The following is a 25323-nucleotide window of genomic DNA, read 5'->3' on the forward strand; positions in this document are numbered from 1 at the left end:
CCATGTAAGTTATTTTTCTAGCATAGCCTATATGCTAGAAAAAAGTATTACTGAAGAATTTAATAAAATCACAGAAGCTTAAATGGTGCTTAATATGTAAAGTTTGTTATCCAGAGCTCAAAAATATGTTTCATGGTAATAATACTTTTTGATTATACATCCATAGCTTAATAAAAGGACCATTATGGTCAGAGCCTTTATACGGTGGAAGGGCTTTCTTAGTCAGAGTAATTTTTGGAAGCAACGCTATCACAGCTATCTTCCACAGCTGATTATTGTCCCGAAGTGGTGGTAGGGTAAGCTATATTTGGGCATGTCTAAGGGCCCTTTATATTTGACAGCATTTGACCAAAACGTGCTTACGCTTACGTTTACGTTTGGGTAGGTAAATAAAAGAAGTTTAAAAAAATAACTTAAGACTAGCTTTATTTATTACCCTACATCAGCCTATTCCTCGGGCTCCGGCGCCGCCTTGCCCTTGTGCGGGCGCATGGGCTTGCGGCGGGATGTTTGTGAGCCGCTCGTCTTGGGCTTGGCGGTGGAAAGGCTTTCTTAGTCAAAGCAATTTTTGGAAGCAACTATCTATCACAGCTATCTTCTGCCACTTTCAGCACCAGCTGATTATTGTCCCGAAGTGGTGGTAGGGTAAGCTATATTTTGGACATGTCTCATAATCATCATCTCAGCAATAGGACGTCCACTGCTGAACATAGGCCTCCCCCAATGCTTTCCATGTTACCCGTTTGGTAAGCGGCCTGCTTCCAGCGCTTTCCTGCTACCTTTATGATGTCGTCGGTCCACCTTGTGGGTGGACGTCCCACGCTGTGTGTTCTGATACGCGACGTCTATTCCAGAACCTTGCTGCCTCATCGGCCGTCAGTTCTGCGTACTATGTGCCCTGCCCATTGCCACTTGGACATGTCTAAGAGCCCTTTATATTTGACAGCATTTGACCAAAACGTGCTTACGCTTAGGTAGGTAAAGAAAAGAATAAAAGTCATTTATACCTTAAGACTAGCTTTATTTATTACCCTACATCAGCCTATTCCTCGGGCTCCGGCGCCGCCTTGCCCTTGTGCGGGCGCATGGGCAAGGTAATATTATCATACAGTATTGTAACTTCATATAAACGGACGAAACGCGAGTTTTCCTTCGAAATTCAAATCTCGGTATGCGCTCGACATGCAAAAGTCGGGGGTGTCGCGAATGTGCAATCGGACGATGTTTTGTTTTTTAAACAGTAAGCGCTCTTTTTTTATAAAAGAATTATAAGAACCTATTTATACAGGGTGTCAGGTAAATGGGTTTATAAGCCAACACTAGACCATGTTAACATACCTATATGGTGAAGTCAGTGATATCATAATTTTATTTTTATAATTTTCATACAAAATAAAATTTATAAAATCAGATTTGTATGAAAATTCAAATTATTAAAATAATGATATCAATTTTCTGACTTCATCATACCATTTATATACCAAGGGCTAGTGTCGGCTTATAAACCCATTTACCTAAACACCCTGTATAATAATCGATAATACGCCTAAGTCGAGACGCATAAATTTTAAGGTCGTAAATTTATAAAGATTTGTTACTAAATCTTAACACAAATTTATATTCTTTTCATTAAATCTACTAATCACTAAACAACATGCATTTTTATCCTATTTCATTCACAAAGTATTTTGTTAGTCAAAATAAAATAAAAATTACAATAACAAAATACATTCATAATACTAGATAAAAATTCAAAGTAGGCAGATGTAATGAAAATAGGGCCTGCAAGTGGGCAGCCCTATCGCATCTTGTCATACCGTGACGTTCCGCGCGGCTGTTGACATTTATTTCAAAAATATGGCAGAGTTGGAATACTGTATAGATATTATTACCGTGGCATGGGCTTGCGGCGGGATGTTTGCGAGCCACTTGTTTTGGGGTTAGCGCTGGAAAGGCTTTCTTAGTCAACCTTAGTTCAGCACCAGCTGATTATTGTCCCGAAGTGGTGGTAGGGTAAGCTATATTTTGGACATGTCTCATAATCATCATCTCAGCAATAGGACGTCCACTGCTGAACATAGGCCTCCCCCAATGCTTTCCATGTTACCCGGTTGGTAGCGGCCTGCTTCCAGCGCTTTCCTGCTACCTTTATGATGTCGTCGGTCCATCTTGTGGGTGGACGTCCCACGCTGTGTTTTCTGATACGCGACCTCTATTCCAGAACCTTGCTGCCCCATCGGCCGTCAGTTCTGCGTACTATGTGCCCTGCCCATTGCCACTTGGACATGTCTAAGAGCCCTTTATATTTGACAGCATTTGACCAAAACGTGCTTACGCTTAGGTAGGTAAAGAAAAGACATTTATACCTTAAGACTAGCTTTATTTATTAACCTACATCAGCCTATTCCTCGGGCTCCGGCGTCGCCTTGCCCTTGTGTGGGCGCATAGGCTTGCGGCGGGATGTTTGCGAGCCGCTCGTCTTTGGCTTGGCGGTGGGCGGGTTCTCAGAGCTCTTATAAGATAAACTGTTCTTGAACATAGTGTTTCTAAGTCATAATACTTTTTGATTAAGCATACACAGCTTAAAAGTGTACAAACATCACTGTTTACGAGTATTATTATGAAGTCCGAAAAACAGTCGTTTGTTAATTTAAACAAACCCGAGATTTAGAGTTGGAAACGATTTGGACATAAACCTTTTGTCTAGTGTCTTTTAATTTGAGGATACAGTACCTTCAATTAACATGTTTCTTGGCACATCAGTTATTAATTAGGGTTTCTTTTGGCTAGTGGAAATATGAGAGTTGCGCGACATTATCACAGCAACCAAGTCAGGACACAGACGCTTACTTTTCTGTCGCAAGTGGGGTAGGTTAGAGGGCAAATAAAGAAAAATCTTGTTTATACCTTAAGACTAGCTTTATTTATTAACCTACATCAGCCTATTCCTCGGGCTCGGGCGCCGCCTTGCCCTTGTGCGGGCGCATGGGCTTGCGGCGGGATGTTTGTGAGCCGCTTGTCTTGGGCTTGGCGGTGGGCGGGTTCTCCAAAGCGTCCAGCTCGGCGTCGGTCAGCTGGCCCTTGTACCAGTCGGCGCTACAAAGAATGATTATTGTTAAGTTATGAAATTAGATTTAACTTACATGCCGTAAACTGTTTCACCGTAATTCAGTAATCTACGTAAGTTTTCAGTAAGTGATATGAACGATAATTTAAAAGGGAATTATTCAAACACGTTGGGCGACGCGTGCCTCGCCAGTGAGCCTCGAAAAATACAATATTGTGTCTAGTGTCTCGGTAGACTTCAAAAAGGCAAAAAAGTGTTTAGTAATTTCAACGTCACTTTTTCGGTAACGCTGTAGGTTAAGCCTAGGTGAAGTACGTTTCGAAAGTTATGTGGAATTCACTGACTGGGTAGTCTATTCTAATAAGGCATGGACTAAAAGTGTTAGCCTTGATATTTAGGAGCACGGGCATACCAAATTGAATGTAATAACAGAACTATTACCACTGGGATAGCATTTACTAATTGACCACCAATAAAAAAGCCTTCACTAGTTTCTTTAAAGAAAATCCGTATAGCACTCACCATTCAGGCACCTTCCTCGCCCACTCGCACTTCTTGTGGACATCATCGAAGGCCTGTCCGAGCTTGCAGCCGGATCGGCGGGGCGTGTTGCCGTTGATACACACGTAGAAGAACTGACAGTCTTCAGGGTCGGGGTACCGCGGGTGCGTCAGGCCGAAGGTCTCGTTGACCGCTGGGCAATCGAAGTCAAACACCTCTGTTGGGAAAATATTGGAAATTCGATTTAAGTTGCTGTCGATGTTTAATGTTCTGTCGTGTTTTTAATTAGTTTTACCTAGTAAAGATTAAGGCTGAGTTGCACCACCTAACTTTAACCGTAACTATAAAAAATAACCGGTGCTTTTTGTATGGAGTTTGACAAGTTTTTGACGTTTGTTAAAGTTAATGTAAGATGGTGCAACCCAGCCTAAGATAACGAGACTTATCCCAACTCAACTGTAGCTAGGATCTAGAGTTTGACCTCCAAAGTTCTGTTTATTATCGTGGCACCCGCAACGAATTTAATCAGAAGAATATAGGAGTGTTAATTTATCGAATGTGATTATAATTTCAAAATAAAGGGCACTAAGCTCGTAATTGCACTAAGACGAAAACATAAACATATTAACTATCTAATTATTTCTACAAGACAGCGCATATTTCAACTATAAACTTAAAAATATTAATGCATGACGCAAGTGCTTGTAAGTATTTTAAAATGATAAAAATATTTACCAGCAGCGCCACAGCCCTTCTTCTTAGCCTCATCAGGCCAGGTGCAGATGCCGGTCTTATCGTTGTACACCAGGCCGTCGGGGCAGGTGATCATGTTGAACTTGCCATCCACGCAGTAGTAGAACTTGCCGCACTCCTTGGGGTCCTCGTGGGAGAAGTAGCCGTTCAGACGCGGGCAGTGGAGAGTGGATAGGGGCGTTTCTGGAAAGGGGCAACAGAACTTCAGTTAATATTATTATTTAGAAAGAATGTTATAATTTTACTTCTTATTTATTATTATTATTTACATGTACCATCTATTGTATCATCATCACCCTGGTGTCCGATTTTCTGTGCCTATTATAGGCCTCTAACGTGGATTGATCAGACTAACCAGTTTGGGCTGCCATCTGAAGTACTATTCGTTAAATCCCAATATTTGAACTCATCAAGAAATTCAAGTTGTTTCTTAGGGCGTCTGGAGAAATCCCAACTCTTTTACCGACTTTTTTTAAGAAGCTACAATACAATCACACAGTTTTTACTAATTTGGAGATAATTATTTGCCCTTCGAAAATCCAGGAAGTTTCTGAGAGCAAATCGTTATTTGAGGTAATATAAGTAAATCATTATTATAGAACAATAATGAGTACAATGCTTCGCCATCAATTAACATTTTTAAACATCTCGTAAACGGACTAGGTACTACTCGTATTTCCGAGCCATATATGGCGTAACATGTAGGTACATTACAGGTCTCAACATCACCGCTATTTACATATAATTTCCCGACTACAAAAGCGGCTCTGACTCGATATAAAATGAGTCTTCGGTCCCTCAAGGCCGTTTTTCCCTTGAGAATGGAAAGTTGTTCCAAGCCGCGACGGCCCTCGCTGTATTATGTTATGTATTCTACAGATGCGACATACAGGGTTGCCTTCATTTTAATATACGATGTTTTATTGTTACTTCAATGGTTAGCTGATACCTACTAAGTTTTTGTTGTTATTCTATACCTATTTTTGTTGTATTTCAATACAACAAACAAAGACGTCGTCTTCAAGTTGTGTTTGTTTATCAAGAAACAAATGACGTCCAGAGTTTTAACATGTTTAAAGTGTGGATGCTAGGATATACTTCAACAATTCTGGATCAAAATTAATGAAGGAAGGACGTTTTGTACTGTATCACTTTCCTTGGCACTGTATAAAAATGTGAGCTCACCTTCATCAAACTTCTAGATAATATAACATTATATGTCGCGATGTAGCGATTTCAATTGATCAAATTAGTTTAACAGCATGTTACTGACAACCTCTACCAATCAATGCCAGGATTTCTACCACAAGTTGTTTAAATTTTCCGTACCTAACCAAGAAACACGTGCGAAAGCCGTCACGTGTACTGACTGGCTGACCTTTAAAAATCTCTAGACGTGATTCCGGCGCTAATTACATATTGATCAATTACAGAATACAAAATACTAAATGTAAGTAGGTACTAAAAACGAACGATCAATAATATTTGGCAAATATATTAAATGCTACATTAATGTTCTATGTTTAAGAGGCAGTTACTCTAAATTAAAAATCGAGGGCAAGGAAATAGGCAGCTGTAGTGGTGTAATTGGATCACCTTTGCCAATCTGAATTCTTTCAGTGAAACTCTAGTTAAGTAAGATATTTTTTTCTTTAGATATTTACTGAAACACTTAACAATATGTACATGAATTTAGGTAAAATACCTTTGCAGTAAGATATCCAGTCTAGTTAGTGCAACTGATTCATCTAGCTGAAGTTATACGGCCCGCTAGTACAGATTTTAACTATATCAGGGTGTACTCGTATAATTGGAATTGAAATAAAATGTACCTACTTATCTATATTTTGAGTTAGGCATTGTGCTATCAATAAAAACATAGATGTATCCAGGTTTTTAGAAACTATTAGTACTCTCCAGATACACAGAATATTTTTGTAAAGAGTGACGTTAAATATTTATTCTATAAAATGAGATCTAATATAATAAATTAATAGCTTATGTTAGTAATAAGTAATTAGAAGCTACTCACGTAGCTTAGGCCTCTGGGAGCAGTCGATGTTGAATGGCAAGTCGCATTTCTCCTCCTCCGGGCTGTAGTCGTAAAACACCATACCATCGGGGCACAGTTTCTCAATGATTTCTCCTTGTCTGAAATATTTGAAACAACTCTAGTTAAAGTAACTCTTTGGACGTATTGTTAAAAATAAATAAATATTGATGCTCTTTCCATTTTCTTCAGGATGCAGTGGAATACCACTGTTGTTGTTTGTCCAAATGATAATTAGGAGAAACAAAAAAATGCGTTAAGAATTTGTAGTAAGCAGGCTTATATTTAGGTACATTACTATAGTTAGGTGCTTCAACATATTTTCCTAATTTTGACTATCAATGTACACCTATGATGATGTTGACAATAATTTTTTTTAGGAAAAATATAATACATATAGGTATTACGACCAGACTTTTACAAGAATACCGTAGTTATTTTCGAAGCATGTGCAAAAATAAAATCACAAATCACTGGCGCTAAGTAAACCACTTGTCCAAATCAAATAAAACTCAAGCATTCGACATTCTATTTGCATTACGTGTCCCGAATTTAGTCAAGATTATCCTTGTCCGTTCGTTGACACTGCAGTTTTCCGATATAGCGTTTAAAATGTTGAACACGTTATTTGTTGGTAGAGTGTTAGCATGTGTAGATAACAAAGAACAATCTAACTGTCCAATTCTATGTAAAAATAAACTATGATCTAAGAACTAAATACAGTTTGATGACCACTGTTTATTTAGTGCCTATGAAGCTCCTTGCAGCTTCGAAGCACCCAATAGCAGCACAAAGGAAGACCTAGAGACGTAATTTTGCATGTTATTTCCTTCGTAGATTTACGGCCTCATTCACAAACGATGCTGGCTTAAGTGAAGCAGCAGATCGAACGCACAGCGTTGGATAGAGCCATGTATTTGGTTCGTGTGTCACCCTCTGCGTTCACGCGCACTGTGAGACCCCATAGTAATGTTTGTGAAAACGGGCGTTAAATTTAAGGAACAATTTTAACTTGTAAATAATGCCTCGTTTACACTTTACTTGTTATCAGAATTGGTCCTATCTTTTTACTTTATGTAAAGCATCGGAACAAGCCAAAATGTACCTCATATTATTTTGTAAACATACGGATATATCTTACCTGCACTCATAGTATTTGTCGCACTGCTCAGCATCAGCGAAGAAGCCATCATCAGGGCAGGAGTTTGTGATCTCCGCGTCTGGGTCGGCAGCGGCGGGCCGTGGTGGAGGGTTCGCTGGCTTCTTGCGGGATACCTTTGGCACTGCTGATGAGGCTATAACTGTAAAGTTAAATAAATTAATTAATTTAAAATAATAATAATATTAAATAAAATTCTTTCAAAATCAAATCAAAATTAAAAATATTTTATTCAATTTAGACCACTAGTGGCACTCATGAACGTCAAAATACAGTTAAAAAAAGGTAGCCCTTAAGGGGTACTTTACATGTCTCCTTATCTTTTGGGCCCCAGTAGCGCTTCGAGACAAACATATGGCAAGTGCTGAGAAGCAACGCCGGAACAAACAACATTTGTTTTCACAAACTCATAGTTTTAAGTACAATATTTATTAATTTACAATTAATGTAATACAATTAATGTAATAATCAATTACAATTAATAATTTATAAGAACTGTAAATGTGTAACATTTTAATAACTCTGTGGTTTAAGTAATGGAATAGAAGGCACTATTTACGTGGATTTAAGGTTTGACAATGTATAATATCAAGAATCTCTGTATTTAAGAGATTCTTATCACTATATTCTTATATTATATTTCATGAAAAAATGTTTGAAAAATGAATGCGAAATAATTCCATTATTATAAGAAGTATGCCCTCACAGGGCTCATGTTCTGGGACTGTTTTATTTTTAATACCTTGTTTGTACCACATGAAGCATTAAAGATATTATGATTATGATTATGCTGAAATATCAATCTTGTTTCTTGTAACTAGTTACGAGTATGTTGTACAAGTAGTTTTAAAGAAAGCCTTGCTAAAGTGCATTTACCGACGGCCTTCCTCGGCATTGAGCTTTCAGGAAGTCTGTGACCCAATGCGAACCATTTTTCACGTGTGCAAGCGCAGGTTTACTTCTAGTACGTTAGACCTAGTTTTGGTTTAATTAAACCCATGTAACACTGACATTGGCATACTCAAAGTGGTTCAATTAGGCACCTTGAAATAATTAACCATTAGTTTTTATGTTACGTTTAATAAAGTAACGGTAACGTCTATATTAATTATAAGTTAAGTTGTTTTCTTCTTATAGTCTAGGTAGTTATTTTCAATGATTTTCTTAATATAAGTACTGTACTGCTGATGTTACGATATATCTTTACATAGGATAAAGTCAGAGTTTAAGTTCGCCTGATGGTAAATATCTACAAAAATAAGGCCTAGTTGTTTCCTATTTGTTTAAGTATTCTATAAATTTTAATCATCATTTCAGCCATAGGACGTCTACTGCTGAACATAGGCCTCCCCCAATGCTTTCCATGTTGATCGATTGGTAGCGGCCTGCGTCCAGCGCTTCCCTGCTACCTTTACGATGTCGTCGGTCCACCTTGTAGGTGGACGTCCCACGCTGCGTTTTCCGGTACGCGGCCACCATTCCAGAACCTTTTTGCCCCATCGGCCGTCAGTTAATTTTAATGAATTCATAATAATAACGAAACAATATTACGATAAATTTTAAAAGTAACACAAAGCAGGTATCTTTTTCAAAGTTATTATTAATAAACATTCGCCAAACCTTCAGCAATTTACTTTTACATTTTCATAGTCCATAAATCGTAACCTTCATAATTAAATTGTAAACAATACACTTAAAAAGTGTTAGACAGTTGATAACTGCAAGATAAGAAGTTGGTGTGAAGCAACTTGCGCCGATTTCTCTGTTACTTAACGCGTAGCTTTATGCTGAATGAAAGTTGCCAAAATTTGCTTTTGAATAATATACGTAATGTACTTACATGGCTACTTATTTTGTTACATTATGTAAATAACAGTAATTACTAAACATAAACAATTAAACAATGTTAATATCCTCTATGTTCCGCAGTAGATGTCCTATGGCTGAAATGATGATGATGATGATGAATATCTTCTAACTCTCCAATAAAATCACAAATCTTTTTATGAAACATGATACATAAAACAATGCAAGCTACTTATGTATCATTTGAAAACAATTAATTTACGATCATAAGAAAACTAAGAAAGATTTATAGGTAACGCGTTGATGTCTTTTGTATTGGCGTGCGACGCGTACGCGTAATTTCTATTTATGGTTATAATTTAATCATTCAGACTCTGTTGAAGTATTTATATTGCTTTGAGAAGGCTTGAAACTATTTTATAACGTGATCATAATAGTATAATAATTCATAAAGTGCCATAAGTATGAAAGAGTTAGCTAATAAAATCATTGAAATAATATGTGATTGGCAAACGATCTTTTCTAAACTCAGACATCAATACATGTCAATATTTCAAAAGAGAAAGCCTTATCCAGTCTGAAATAGTGCGCCGGCGCAAGGTCAGACACTTCCTTGACATTTATAGCGCAATCCGCGCCCGAATGCTAAAGAGCGGGCGGGTCGCGCAACTATTGGCATATCAATATATGTAGATGAATACATATACATATATTGATGTGATAAAATAAGCAATAAAAGACGATAGGATGTCTTTAAGAGGTTAATTGATGGTGAGGTTTATACATAAGAACGTTGTATTGATTGACCCATGAATACTGAAGAACACCATGAGAACTGAAGTATTTAAAGGAAAATTACGAGTATTTACAATTCAATATTAAATGAAAAAGCTTTGTGTTGGAATTACAATATTATCCTTACTTATTGTAGAAAAAATAAATTGTAAACACCTGTTATTATTTAAAATATTTTTAATTTGAAATATTTTTTTTAACTTAATAAATTGTAAGACTGTCAACTCACCTACTAAACATAGGAGGACAACTCCCACGCAAGACCTGTACGCCATCTTGCGTCGACTACGTACACTTCCTTATCACTTATCTAAACCGAGTCACTTGTGTGACTTTCCTAAACTATCCAGGCTTGAATGGAGCCCGCGCCACACTCTATGTAACACTGGCAACTACTCATTTGGCTGTCTGCTCTTAGCCACTACGCGGTCGAGCGAAAGGTTAGCCGAACCGGCCGTCTCTCTCCAACTACCACCACACAAATCTTGCCATCTCTGTCCCTCACCACAATCCAAACGATCCTGTTATTGTTGAACGTGCAGCGCAAGAATATTAGCGTTAGCCAGCTAAACTAGTTACATGAATTACGATGAACAATTAGATGCTTATTGCTACTTAATTGTTTTAATTAAAAAGTTATTTCGCGCGAAAATATTTGACGTTTGCGTCAATATGTTGCAGCAACAAGTCGGCTATTAATTCGTTGTGCTATTATTGCTACATAGGAAAATTTAGGTTGGCTCAATTTATATGTTAGTTTAGCTCATAATTTGAACTAATTTAAGTTACATTTAAATTACTTGTTACTTAGCAATCATGATAAGAAAATATACAAGTACAAGTTTCATTTAATAAAAAATAATATGCTTTATAAATATTTTTGTATGAACAAAAATACACAACGTAAGGGCATTTCAGGAAAAAAAATAAAAGTCTCTAATCATATTGTTGCTTAATATCTGTTATCCCAAAACTCACTCAAACTGATAGCTTTTTGTGCCAAAATATTATTTTCAAACAAAGAGGGTAATTTTCCCATCCATCTAATTTGAATCTAATAGAAATATTAATTGCAAAGTAATTATGAATCACGAAATGTACAAACATCTAAATCTAAATATATTATATAAGTTATAAAGATATAAACCTAGTATTATTTAACACATCACAGAAATTTAAAATTATAATTGATACAGTGAAATTAGATTAAAGAAACTAGACACTTTAAAATCAGCAACTCTAAAATGCATAAAAGTTTCTAGGTTTACAGCAGATATTATTGCAAAGTTATTAAAGACTGGTTTAAAGACATTAAAGACCTTGATAGACCTTATCAGAATACTCGTATATACGAATTTATTTGTTACTAGCTTTCCGCCCGCGGCTTCGCTCGCGTGGAATTTTGTCTGTCACAGAAAAACTTTATCGCGCGCGTCCCTGTTTCAAAAACCGGGATAAAAACTATCCTATGTTCTTTCCCAGGACTCAAACTATATCTATGCCAAATTTCATCAAAATCGGTTGCGAGGTTTGAGCGGGAAAGCGTAACAGACAGACAGACAGACAGACAGACAGACAGAGTTACTTTCGCATTTATAATATTATAGTTGGGATACAGAGTGTCCCAAAAAGTAGTGTTAAGCCGAAGCCCAGAGGAGCATCACTAGGGCTATCCAAATCACCCTTCTACTGCTCTACCTGTGGGCTTCGGCTTGACTCTACTTTTTGGGACACCCTGTATAAACTGTATAAAAATACTAGATTTCCATTACTCTATCACAATTTACGAGCTTCTGTGTAAATGGGAAATAACATCATTCTAAGGACTGACTTTTTACACACAACTTAAAAACTTTTGGCCTGCATATCAACTGATGGAAAGTGATGATCAGGCTGAAAGCAACTTCCCCGGGAATCATTACAATACCACAGAAACACAACAATGTTGTAATAATTAGGTACATTTAGCTTCACATTACTAATTGTTTACTTATTATAAGATTTTAAACTTTTGCATTCCACCCACAAGGTGGACCGACGACCTGATAAAGGTAGCAGGAAGGCGCTGGATACAGGCCGCTACCAACCGTGCGATGTGAAAGTCATTGGGGGAGGCCTATGTTCAGCAGTGGACGTCCTGTGGCTGAAATGATGATTCCATTTCAACTTAAATAGAAAGACACGGGTCTTAATGCGATTTTTATTTATGTGTTACCAAAGTACTCACGGCTTGACGTTTCGGCTGCTATGCTGTAGCCGTGGTCACAAGCAGACTGTTTACTTAATGTTTACATAAAATTAACTGTATCATAACTATATTTCGGAATAATATTTTTAAAGGATTTAATGTCTTTCCAATTGCGTGTTATGATATCACTTTCTGCATTTGGCGCATGCGCTAGAAAGTGAGCATCTGTGATACATGGTTTCTCTCCGTCACAGATCGTATTCAGATTGTGTACTCGCATACGGTCATAATTATTGTAATTATGCTAAACATTTGTTCTTTATTAACTGGGGAACAGTAGAGGTGGGTGCAGTTGGTTCACTAATAGACATGGTAACAGTGATATTTACGGGAGATATGAAAAAAATAATCCAGAGTAAGAATTACCTACTAATAATCATGAAAATATTTTCTTGTACACTCGAGGAGTGGAGCTTATCAGCTAGTTTACGTTATTATAAAGTCTACGAGTATATTGTATGGTACAAGAATATTTGGAAATTCTACCACTTCAAATATGTACTGCATTAAATTATCATAGAGCTTCAATTGCCTTTAGTGTAGTATTAATTTTACTGCAAAGATTTATATCAGTCAATATGAGTGTAATTGATTTTAACATTCCAAAGGTAAGAGCAACTGTGTGACAGATTGCAATAAATAACAATTAATGTTAAACATCACTGATTTAAGTACAGTCGATATAGCACATCAGGCAAGCATAATGTGATTGGTGCTAAGCCCGCGACTGTACATTGTAATATGACTTTCATTCAGTAACTACGCTAATACAGACAAATTCAAGAAGATTTTTAGTATGCTAATGCAGATTATTTACGTTACATCATAATTGTAAGCCTTTTAAAAATTCTCTTCTGTCAAACATAAAGATGCATAATATAACAATAATAACCCTTTGGACTATAGATATTCTATAAAAACTTTTAAACGTAAATCAACCCGAGAATAACATAATTGTCCTTTACTTCAGCAAACTTGATAGTGAGTGAACAAATAGACTTATAAAAAGTCGAAAAATCACATTAAAATACGACAAATAAAGATGTTCAAGCCCACGTACATATTTAGTACCCAACTAATTAAACTACATAAATTCACAAATTTTATGCACATTCCAGAGATAGTAATTACGTAGTCAACAAACATTTCCTTTTCCTACGGCGACAAACATTTAGCAGAATAATTAAACGAGTGTTGGGCGGCGCGTAGGCCGACGTAATTAAATAAAAAGTCAAGTTGAATATAGGGAATCCCACGCACCCGGCCCGGCTACAGTGACCGGGAATTGAAGGAGTAAATGACGATAAATTACGAGAATATCGCTCATACTTCGCGCCTTTTATGATGATTAATACAAATATATTTATAGTAATCAGAAGACGACAAGTCACAAATAGATAATAAGTGTGCCTGACTTGTTCTGAAAAAAAAAAACGCACAAACATATTACACTTACTTGCTTAGCATATGAATAAGTTTTCGTCAATAAGTTAATTAATTGAATTGAAAAGTAGTTAATAAGAGAGGACTATTAGGAATATAGCCTTGCGGATAATATAGAGGTTAATAGATAACTAATTAAAGATATGAACATTAGCGATTACTTACATTTGCTTACAAAGGTATTCAAACCCCCAAAGTTTTAAGTCCGGTAAGCGAACCACTACACCAGGCACCACCGGTCAGCAAAAACACCTTAGTCATTAAAACCATTAAGAAAACGCTTGTAACGGGTTAACATTATCAATAAGGGAACGATCATTAATTCGACAGCCAATCTCATCAAGATGATCTTAAGTGTTAATAATCAGGAAGCAGGGAAAAAATATCATACAATTACATTAAATGAGATGACTTATTGCTAAACGGTCGATTTACTTGCAAAGATTAAAAGGAGCATTAAAGTAAATAAAATTTAAAATAAATGATGTAGAATGTAACAAAATGTTTTAACAGTAAAAATATAATACCTACTTATTATCTTGTAGAATAGACTAAGATCTAGTGAACGCCAGACCTACGTCATTTTATAAAAGCTGAAAGTTTGTCAGCGTATGCTCCCAATATAGGATATGATGTTGGTGAATTATGAAGTTTGGGTCGTGGTGGCTTTGGGAGCTACCCTAAAAAAACTGTCTGGCAAGGAGTTGGAACTGTCAAAACTGTCTGGCTTTTGGGGAAAATACTTCTAATTATTGCCCAAATATTAAACATAAAAATCAGATTGTATAGTATACCGTAAGTCTAACTTTTACGGTGGCTTTTTCTGTATATTCAATAGACTGTAATTCTACTAACGTTAAACCATTAAATCTGATTTTTATGTATAATATTTGGACAATAATAAATGACGTAGGTCTGGCGTTCACTAGCTCTTAGTCTAGAACCTTAAGAGGCCGCATGAGACCGCGGTACCAATGGATCTCTACTGTGTCTCGATTTTCGATCGAATTACTGGATTCAATAAAAAATACCCAGATTGTTCAGTTTTTTTGATCAAATAGTACATAATTATACACTTTCCTCTTGTTATTGATGAAAACGGAAAAAATATTTTATCGCAAACACAGCCTAGTACAATACAAGTTAAGCTTTCATGTACTATCTTTATAGAATCCGCATATCTCTACAAAAAGCTGACTACCATGGTATTCTGCCATAAAATGGGATTCCCAGTCAAAGAATTCTACACTATTAAGTGTTGACCTTTACAGAAAAGCCATACTTTCTTACTCCACCTTATTAATTGTAATTCATCGTCACTGAGCTTAATTTATAAAGTCCCAGCTGTTGACCGCAGCTTTGTGCATGCATTTTGGTCTATAGAATTTTCGAGCGTTTCGCGATGACAATACGTATTACATGACGTACCGTAAGCATTTTCCTTTTTCAAACATTCAAAACACAACCTATCTTTTGACACTGTCAAACTTTTGGACTGTTTTTTCAGTTATAATTTTTACACATAATTATGTCAGAAAAGGAAAAATCTTCTACCTTATACGACACTTTCCAGTCTAGCCAAGTTAAAAAGTCTTTTTCAAATAAACCTTAGGGGCCTATAAATTCTGTATGGCAAATGGAAGACTTTAAAAGATTTATTTTTTCTGCAATGATACTAGACGTATTTTATCATATAGGCCAGAGCAGGGCTAACTTGAAGTAGTTCAAATTAAATAATAAATTAATACTTAGAGATGTAATTGAACAAGTCTATTTCAAGATGTGGACGGAACACATGATGGCGATAAGATAATGTTATTACTTAGAAATGTGATAAAAACGACGTAATTAGAATAATCGTACCTCATTAGCTGGACGTTTTTGTGTTGTTTTAGTTATAGCTTTTATAATTGACGTCCCATCACGAGCCCGTACAATGTATGAAAAACGATAAGCGCGGGATTATTGTATGAAAACCGTGTGATGCGCATACAAAGCGGAATCCAGACTAGATAATAGAGATGAGCACATAATGATTTAAGTGTTATCGATAAAGTTAGTGACCCCCGTTTTATCATATCAGTCTTCATGAATGTTAGTTACAATAAAATTATGATTTAGAATTTACAAATTAATTTACTCGATTAACATTATACTACATGTGAGTCAAATCCTCCACTTGTCTCTGGTAAGAAAAAAAGAGGAACGTGCTTCTGCCGTAGATATATTTTCCTTATTGCAGAAGCACGTTTAGCTAAACTTCGAGGTACTTACCTCACCTTATGCAGCTGAAATAAAGCCGATGTTCCAACAACAAACTTATAACTTAGTGCTGTCGCCTTCACAATATAAATTAGACTTATCGATACCAAACCTAGGCGTAGTCTATCCCTAGACTTCAGGCGCAATCGCCAGCATAATAAACCATCAAAACCTAGATCCAGCTAAGGCACTATGATTAATGCGGTCCCGGCATCAAGATCTAAGCTAACAGGCGCAGGCGCAGAGATGGACGATAGGGGAAATGTGCACGGTAATATTATAAATAAACGTTTCTTCAATTGTAAATAAAGTCGCGTTGACTGACGGCTTCCGAGGGAAATAAATTGGATATTTGAAGACGAAGGGACCACTTGGAAAGCAGCTGGAAAAACAGTGAATATTTTTCTAGGAAATATTTTGAAAATATGACTATTAAATTAGCTCGTTAAGCCAGAGGGTTAGCCGGATGGAGAAGTCAAGCATCGGCTAATATTGTCTTTTAATACGGTTATTTATTAGGTACTCTTACTAAGTAACAAGGGTTAATACCTAGGTATTCAGAAGATATAACAGAATCAGCAATAAATTAGAAAACCAAAAACGTACTAGAAGCATTTCATGCCAACTACATTGCCCATGACCTCACAATTGAAGACTGTGTACAAACATCCATGTTATTATTCCAATAACCCTAATACCAATTGTGACAACCTCGTCCAAAGCTGCTATGACCAACAAAGTCATTTTACGATCAGAACAAAAACGGTCCAGAAAATCATAAAACTATCATAAAACTTTTTATTGTGGCGGCCATTTATTTGCACTCACTGTGGAACAAGCATATCCTTTTAGGCTTCCTTTGGCATCCTCGCTTAAACTAGAAACGTAGGTAGTTATAGGGCAGTTGCGTGCGGCCGGTATATAAGCTAGGGCGTGCAGGATCCCTGACATTGCCCTACGCTTGAACAGTGTCCACGGGTGTAGTAGGTAGATCCTTCCCGCAATGATCAAAATAGTTGTGTTGATATTTGTCCTCGCGGTGTGCGGACGCGCAGATGACAATTCGACTGAAACGGGCGCGAGGCAGAAAAGGGCGATGTTGTGTGAGTAGTGCTTATTTTTCTTTAGGAAATTAGGTGGAAATAGTTATTAAGTTACTAAATATTTTCCTGAAAGTATCCTGAAATTAAAAATAGTGAATTTTGAAACAGACATAAAATTCCTATATTTCTTTTTATGTCAATTATAATCATGATTAAACCAAAACCCAATTGCAATCCATATTACGTAAGTTGTAATAAAATAAAGTATTAATTTAAAAAGCTTTGTAATTTCAAAGCTCTTAAAGCATTTCAGTTAAGTAATAAATAATGCAAGAACTTAATACGACTTGATATTTTTAATATACGATACGATACAGTAAAGCTGACTCCACGTGATATGTAACATTAACAAATTGGCATGAAATATTTTACTGATGCGGTCTTCAATCAATTTTAAACTGACTGAAACATAATCTCAGTTTATTAATGGTGCATGTAAAGCATTGACTCTTCCGGGAAGCGAACCTGAGATTTTGACTCTTGATCTGAATTTATGGAGCCAACGTTCGCCACCCTCGGTCGACGCTCCCACACTTGTTTCACATCGAGACTTATGGGGATATGCAGGTTACGAAATTAAGGCTGATATACACTTGTTAGATATTAGTTGAACTTAAAGCATCGAAAGTTTCAGCCATTGTACTTTTGTTTTAACAAATAATTTAACGTTTTATTTGTGTAGAGGCTCAATTTAGAATATTGTATCACTACTTGGAAAAAAGTTGTTATGATTTGGTAATCAATAATTGTTTTACATGTCATTCATGTTGATTCTTACATCGAAACCTTTAAATTCAAGTTAAGTTTGAGATACAACTTAGGTGTTATTAAGTGTATCAATAACATTATTGTATTATTACAACTTATCAGTGCTATTGCTAGGAAGACTCTCTTCCAAAAGCCCTTTGGTTGTAGAGACTGATAAGATTATCATGTTATTGATTTATAACTATTTTGCACATTATAAATAACTAGCTGACCCGGCGAACTTTGTTTCGCCTTAATGGCAATAAATAAGCAGACTTTTTTTTTAAATTTCGAACGGGATAAAAAGTATCCTATGTCCTCTCCTGGCTCTAAACTACCTCCCTGACAATTTTCAGCTAAATCGGTTCAGCCGTTCTTGAGTTATAAGTGGAGTAACTAACACGACTTTCTTTTATATATATACTAGCTGACCCGGCGAACTTTGTTCCGCCTTAATGGCAATAAATAAGCAGACTTTTTTTTATTTCAAACAGGATAAAAAGTATCCTATGTCCTTCTCCTGGCTCTAAACTACCTCCCTGACAATTTTCAGCTAAATCGGTTCAGCCGTTCTTGAGTTATTAACACGACTTTCTTTTATATATATAGATAGATGTTAGGTTAAAAGTACCTACTAAAGATATTCTGTTCCAGTAAATTGTTTTAAATACTTTAATATTTTCACCTACAAAGTGTAGTAGAGCCTTAGCAATAAATCCTTTCACGTCACACGATGAGAGTAAGCTTGTCCGTACGGGTGTACAGTCTAATAAATAAGTACACTCCGCATTCATCTGTCAGCGCATCTGTAATACCTGCAAATGGATGAATCTTGGTTATTACAAAACCTTTTTGGTTGATTTGCTTTTCAACCGGAACGTATCTGCGAGCTAGTGGATACAGTTTTTTTTCCGAAAAAAATTATTTCTCAGATGTAGCGCAAGAAGTACATTTAGCTCAGGTTAACTTGCTTGAATAGCTAGAAAAAATATAACTATATTTATTCTGTATTTGAACAATTAATTACAACCAACAAACAATTTTTTTTATTTTATCCAAAACAACTCCAACTGTCCTCTGCACAAGTTATATCTTATTTACATTGATTTCTAAGATATGCGCGAAAAATTTGTTACTACAAAGTTTTGTATTTTTTATTTATCAGTTTTTCATGGTGTGCGCTACTCGTACTATCCATCCTTTGTCGGCTTTCTAAAATCGTACAGAGAAAGTAATATCTAAACTCTCTAAAAATAAACAATTGTATCTTTATTGCAACTGAGATTTATTTTATCTCTACGATAATGTATCTTATTCGGTATGATCCTTTTGCACCAATAAATGCACGATAATGTTCTTGTTGAGAATCCTACAGTCCCAATACAGTATGTGATAAAGATTAATTGACTGATAGAGACTGGTGATTATTTTTAAAATCACTTTGACCGATCTGCGAGGTTTTCTATCTTGTGGCCTGTAACAACTTGTCAGACATTTTAGATGTCACATTAGCTATCGGACAAACGGTTTGAGGTGACCTTCGGAGCACGAGATCTTTTTTTTTGACAATCGTGATTAAATGAAGTAATTTTGCGTTGGACGCAGACCGCTACCAACCGGGCAAGATGGAAAGCATTGGGGGAGGTCTATGTTCAGCAGTGGACCTCCACAGCTGAAAATTAACTCTTAACTTCTAAACGTTTAGCAATAGAGAGATTTCAACTACTAGAACCCAGTTAATCTATGGAGTCTATATTTCAGTTTTTTACCTATAAATAATATTGATAACTTTTTACATTTTTTTTTTAGTTTTCGACGACAATGGCAACCTGATGAAGACATTTTCGAACCCCTACATGCAGATGCTGGCTCGATACGCCTCTCTGAGGCCGGAGCACACCAATTTTCTGGAGTACTTCTTCAATTTCTTGCGTGTAAGTATATACTTATTTTCTTGGAAAAAATATCTGGACAAATATCTCCCCATCTCAAGTATCCAGTTCCAAGGCCAACTTTTGCTACTTATAGACAGTTTGCAATATACATATTCTAGTTATGTACCTACAATCAAAACGTCTCATCATTTCGAATGTTATGTTAAGGTCTGATCTGAATTTATATGAAGAAATTATGCATATTGCATAAATATTTGCATTGTAAACGGAAGCCGGACAAAACAAACCCCTTATAAAAATAGAATGTTATACCATTTGCACTTGAAATCAAGATGTTTACTTAAATAATGCAGGATTTCTCAGATAATCTTAGGTTGAGATCTGTTTATATTTCTGTTGAACTGGCAGATCGCTATAAATAACTTGTATTTGATCTGTCAGCTGCAGTGAACGAAAAAAGTGTAAAAATAATGCTGCATCTAGAAGTGTAAGTCATCAACACTTTTGCATCTTTATCGAATATCCTATGACTTGTATAACGCATGCGTTGTTGTATCTATGTTTTATAAGATTTGGGAGACAAATTCTTGTGTGAATTTCAGATCTTGTTTCAACTCAAAATGACGCGTAATAAGCGTGAATCATAACACCAGACAGCCTGCTTCTATGTGATTTTCTTTCGTAAAGCAACTAGCATTTTTTTCGCATGGACATATCATTATTTCTCGAGATTTGACAGTAGATACGCCGAAGGAAATTGCATAATTATTACATAGAGCCGAGCATCCGTAATGTAAGCTGTAGTCGAGCTGGTTACGAGTGTAATGCCATGTTGTATGCTGTGATATAATTGTGAGTAGTCCGCGTGTTACCTACTAAACCTGTGGTAATGTCACTCTTTTTGCACAGCATACTTTTATTGTACCTAGCTCATCATCATCATCATCATGTCAGCCATAGGACGTCCACTGCTGAACATAGGCCTCCCCTAATGCTTTCCACGTTGATCGATTGGTAGCGGCCTGCGTCCAGCGCTTCCCTGCTACCTTTACGATTCATCGGTCCACCTTGTAGGTGGACGTCCCACGCTGCGTTTTCCGGTACGCGGCCTCCATTCCAGAACCTTGCTGCCCCATCGGCCGTCAGTTCTGCGTACTATGTCCCCTGCCCATTGCCACTTCAGCTTGCTAATCCGTCGGGCTATGTCAGCGACTTTAGTTCGTTTACGGATTTCCTCATTTCTGATTCGATCTCGCAAAGAAACACCAAGCATAGCCCTCTCCATAGCACGCTGTGCAACTTTGAGCTTCTGTATCCTAGCCTAACCTAGCTCAAAAATAAATAAGTTATTGTAAGTAGTTTTCCTTATACAAAGGTTGTTTGAAAGACATTAACCAATAACTTTTTGCTGGCTTAGCTTTGAGTAGCATTCTTCGAGTTATTGCTATCTTTTATCATATTGTTAAAAATATTGGTAACTATATTCATGTTAAAAATACGTTTAAATCTAATTGGTCACTAAGAATGCAAACCTGCACCATAGACCGATCTGAATAGTCACAAGTTTGGTTCTGGCAACGGTCCATATTATTATCATACCTTATTATCATTATCCTATTATAATTTTACTAAGGTGACTTTTTAATACGTATTTATGTCTCCGGTATCAACTACTTGCCAAGTAATACATCATTACCTTACTTATAAGTCAAACATAACAAGGTATTAACGTTGTAATTACTTAAGGCAGAGTCCTATCTCAACCCATTAATCTTCTTCCAGCCATTACTTATGAACGCGTCGGCCGCCGCCTACATGATACCTGTCTCCGAAGACGTGATCCAACAGGTTAACATGGATCCCGTGTACCAGAACAGGTTGACTATCTCGAAAAGAGGTCCCGACTTTAACCCTCTGTGTGCGGGCCGCCGGTCGCAGATACCGTCGCCTAGCAGTTGCAACAGCTTCTTGAGCTGTTGGGATGGGTGGGCGTATGAGCTGGACTGCCCTGAAGGGTTAATGTTCTCTAGTGGAGGGTTCTGTGATTATGCAGATATGGTGCAATGCAAGGATAGGTCTGTGGGTAAGTGTAAACAACAATTTTCCATTAGCTTACCTCTGAAGCTCTCTTACAAATCATATTTGTAATTAGCTTACTTCTTTCTCATCTTGCACATTCGTCCAGCAGTATGCATTAAATAAACTGCAATCCTGAGTCATCTTTGAGGGCGTAAATATAAGTGTAGGAGCTTTTAAGCGTGCAATTACCTCCTACTATTTGTCATTATTTCTCTAAATGAATGAACAACACTCACGCGACGTACTGTGGCATCTTAAATGTTTATTTTCGATGAACTTTTAGAATCATCCTTTCATTCTATAAATAAATAATTGTATTGATGGTGCATAATACTTTATAGGTAGGTACTTAATTTTTAGCATTGTGTAAAGAAGTATGCTATCTTTGAGATATCGTCAGATAAATGGAAATGCCAAGAAAGTTATGTAAAACGATCAGGTCGTCCAAATAGTTGCATAATACATTGACCTTTATTTTCACATTATACATGCTAAGCAACTTGAAAAGTTTATGTCAAGACATCTGCGTAGAGATGACATACATTTGAACTTTTAAGTGCTAGGTTTTAACACCTCTCTCCCCTCTCTCTATAAGTATAAAATTAGTGGAATTGATAGCACAGGATGTTAGGCTCAATGAAAGTTAGATCTCTTTCTAAAAAAACCTATACCTATAGATTGCAAGGTCTTTTTCTAACAATACCAAAGTGCAATCAGCAAGATTATATCTAACTATGATATGAAGCAGAGCAGCGACGGCTATAAAACAGCTATAAAATTGAAAATACAATTTCTCAATATGGTTATCAACTTTTTGGGTTATTAACTTCATAGTAAATATCTTGTCATTCTCACCTCAGTCTGTGCATAAAAGCCAGGAAAATAATTTGAACCTAGGTCACTATATCCCAAAACTTTGCCCATAATTTTGTCCCTAGTCCCTACTCATAGCTAATATCTAGTTAACGCACTGTAAAAGCTCATCCAAAACGACGCGCGTCATTGCGTGATGTTGAAAGCAAGCACTTTGTGATTATTTTGTCCCCTCAGTGGGCACACAGCTTTATATTATGATTTATGTCAAAATCTTTACATTCCAGCGATCCCCAACCCCGTAATGCCGCAATGTAAGACCGACTTCGAGACCTTCCGCAACGAGTTGAACTGCAATGAGTTCTTCGTGTGCGTCAACCGCAAACCAGTGAAGTTTCAGTGCCCTGCAGATTTGGCCTACAGTCCGGTATGTATCAGTATAGAAAATAAACTATCGACGTCAAAACACATTAAAAATACAGAGTAGCTTAATCTAGAGTAAAATAACTACTGCACTAAATAACACATCCGCTGTTTTGAATGCCAAAAGAACAGAGCACGAATTTTTGAAACGCTAGAACTATAATTCGCACACGAAAGCATATTATGAATACCTAAATAAACGATTGATGCTTTCATTACCGTATGAAATAAGTACTTCCTTCACTTTGCTATTTTAGGTGTCTGTTATTTTGATATGAGATTAAGATTCTTTATTCATCTAGCAATCATACATTTAATTTATAATTGTTTGTATGTTAAATTGTAATTTTAATCGCAATCATTATCAAAATCATCGTCATACATTTCAAAAAAGTATTTGTCCATCGATCCGATCCGAAAAAGTTGTTCACCGTGAAAAAAATTATGGTAAGCGAGATCTCCTAAATGAATACGAATTACATATCGGAGAGTTCAAGCGTCCTGTCGACCTCGAAACTTTAAGAATAGGTACACATTATTGTCATCCGCATTCTTTATGGCCATTAATTGAGGTCAGCTGCTGGATAGTGCCCATTTAGCATTCATATTGTCCATTGTTATTTTTCTTATTTACTTTTTTAACTTTTAATGTAATTATTTAACTTTTTTCACGTTTAATGTAATTATTTTAAGAGCTGTGGTTTCTGATAGTAAAAATAAAATAAAATAATAATTTTAATTTTACAAACAAAAGGAGTCTTTATAATTCAATAGCAATACATTTGTCAAACTCAACTTTTTTCTGCTGGTTGACTAGCTTAAATTACCACTATATTATTTTGAAATTGTTATTCTGTTTGAACAGCCGGATTAATCTTTCAATCCAAAGTACCTACTTATCAGGTTTTGATCTAAGACTTGGTCAAAAATCAGTTTATTTCAGTGTTCAAAACCTTACGGTTTAACGTTTCAGAAATTCGGCGTCTGCGACTACCCAGCTCTAGTAGACTGCTCCAGCTCATCTACCTTCATACCACCTGGTCCACCGCAGCCTCCAGCACCATCTACTTCCGCACCAGCTGCCTCCGAGCCCCCGACTCTCACCACCAAACCTCTCTTGTTCCCTCGACCTGATAAGCCGTCCCTAGCCAATCTACCCACTATTCCTCAGATCAACCAGTTCCCTGGCGGACCTTGGATCAGGCCTGCACCCCAGGAGACTGACGCTCCAGGATTCCAGTTTAATCCTAACTTGTCAGATGGAAATGCTATTTTCATGCAGAATTCTATCTACAATAGTCACAGTAAGTTTTATTTTTGTACAGTTAGGATGTAATATTGTAATAAGTATGATAATAATATCTTCTACTTCTACTGATCAGCGTGGGGAGGGTGTAGACTAAATCCTCAATTTGCCATTGGGAAATTAGACTTGTGCTGTTATAGCGACTAAATGAGTAATACCGATAATAATGATAGCTTCTTTTTTGTTAGGCTATTGAAATCGCTTCCTAGTTTATGTTTGTCGTCTCTATTATTTTTAAGCTAGTGTTTATTTATTTATTTTAGTTCAGTTTATTCAGGTACACTAACAAAAGTCTCTTATTTTTTCAGACTTCGCAACGCCAGTGGCCATAATGTCTCCTCAAGACGCTATCCGCTATCTAAAGCTGAACAATATACCAGAAGTCAACTCCTCACAATGAAGAGAACCCTGTGATAATAAGTAATCTCGTGCAATTATGATTTTAGATTAACTAAGAAATGCCATGATGCCATTTAATCTTCATTTTTGTACATTTATTTAATGCATGTGTGATATAATTTCTAAAAATGTGTCATCTTCCAAGCATTTATATTATTCTTGCCAAGTCTGAATGTAATAGACGAAGAAATGCAATAAAATGTAATAAATTACCTATTGTTTATTTCCCTAATATAAAAAAATAAATGAACGCGTAAATTATAAGAACTTTATTTACATAAATCCACATAACCACTAGCTTACCTAATTATGACTAAACAACATACATTTCGACGTTGCACCAACCACAAACGTTGGTGCCACGTCAAAGTAACCTCTGAAGTTTTTGGCAACAGCAATTTATCCAAAAATATTCAAAGTAGACTCAAGTAAAGTAAAATGAACATTTTAGTTTAAGAAAAATGGCAATTTTGA

General features: G+C 36.3%; 2 protein-coding genes across 3 annotated transcripts; one reads left to right on the plus strand and one right to left on the minus strand.

The window, feature by feature from the left end:
• Positions 1-1004: 1004 nt before the first annotated feature.
• Positions 1005-10545, minus strand: LOC114359220 (protein obstructor-E). 2 transcript variants are annotated; one of them, XM_028313518.1, is made up of 7 exons: positions 10361-10545; positions 7513-7672; positions 6354-6472; positions 4304-4504; positions 3590-3785; positions 2967-3096; positions 1005-1066 (listed from the first exon to the last, which is right to left on the minus strand). In XM_028313518.1, exons 1-7 carry the CDS (start codon positions 10404-10406, stop codon positions 1043-1045), a joined length of 876 nt encoding a protein of 291 aa, XP_028169319.1. In that variant the 5' UTR covers positions 10407-10545; the 3' UTR covers positions 1005-1042. The 2 variants fall into 2 exon arrangements, with proteins under 2 accessions (XP_028169319.1, XP_028169318.1); XM_028313517.1 differs by lacking the exon at positions 1005-1066 and having other exon boundaries at positions 2905-3096.
• Positions 10546-17004: 6459 nt separating this feature from the next.
• Positions 17005-25249, plus strand: LOC114359193 (uncharacterized). Its single transcript, XM_028313477.1, has 6 exons — positions 17005-17187; positions 19744-19868; positions 21612-21912; positions 23009-23148; positions 24118-24448; positions 24759-25249. The coding sequence occupies exons 1-6, from the start codon at positions 17088-17090 to the stop codon at positions 24848-24850; spliced, it is 1089 nt and encodes a 362-aa protein (XP_028169278.1). The 5' UTR covers positions 17005-17087; the 3' UTR covers positions 24851-25249.
• The last annotated feature ends 74 nt before the right edge of the window (positions 25250-25323 follow it).

This window comes from Ostrinia furnacalis, unplaced genomic scaffold (assembly GCF_004193835.3).
Source record: "Ostrinia furnacalis isolate ACB-3 unplaced genomic scaffold, ASM419383v2 OfSCF4245, whole genome shotgun sequence".
Taxonomy (NCBI): domain Eukaryota; kingdom Metazoa; phylum Arthropoda; class Insecta; order Lepidoptera; family Crambidae; genus Ostrinia; species Ostrinia furnacalis.

What these genes read in the sequence shown, in the direction of transcription:
- LOC114359220 (XM_028313518.1), bottom strand. Translation starts at nt 10,406, where the DNA reads ATGGCGTACAGGTCTTGCGTGGGAGTTGTCCTCCTATGTTTAGTAG. An exon ending in GAAGGGCTGTGGCGCTGCTG is followed by an intron (nt 3,786 to 4,303) that starts GTAAATATTTTT and finishes TTTTCCCAACAG; the next exon opens with AGGTGTTTGACTTCGATTGC. An exon ending in GCGAGGAAGGTGCCTGAATG is followed by an intron (nt 3,097 to 3,589) that starts GTGAGTGCTATA and finishes CATTCTTTGTAG; the next exon opens with CGCCGACTGGTACAAGGGCC.
- LOC114359193 (XM_028313477.1), top strand. Translation starts at nt 17,088, where the DNA reads ATGATCAAAATAGTTGTGTTGATATTTGTCCTCGCGGTGTGCGGACGC. An exon ending in ATGCAAGGATAGGTCTGTGG is followed by an intron (nt 21,913 to 23,008) that starts GTAAGTGTAAAC and finishes TTTACATTCCAG; the next exon opens with CGATCCCCAACCCCGTAATG. An exon ending in TTCTATCTACAATAGTCACA is followed by an intron (nt 24,449 to 24,758) that starts GTAAGTTTTATT and finishes TTATTTTTTCAG; the next exon opens with ACTTCGCAACGCCAGTGGCC.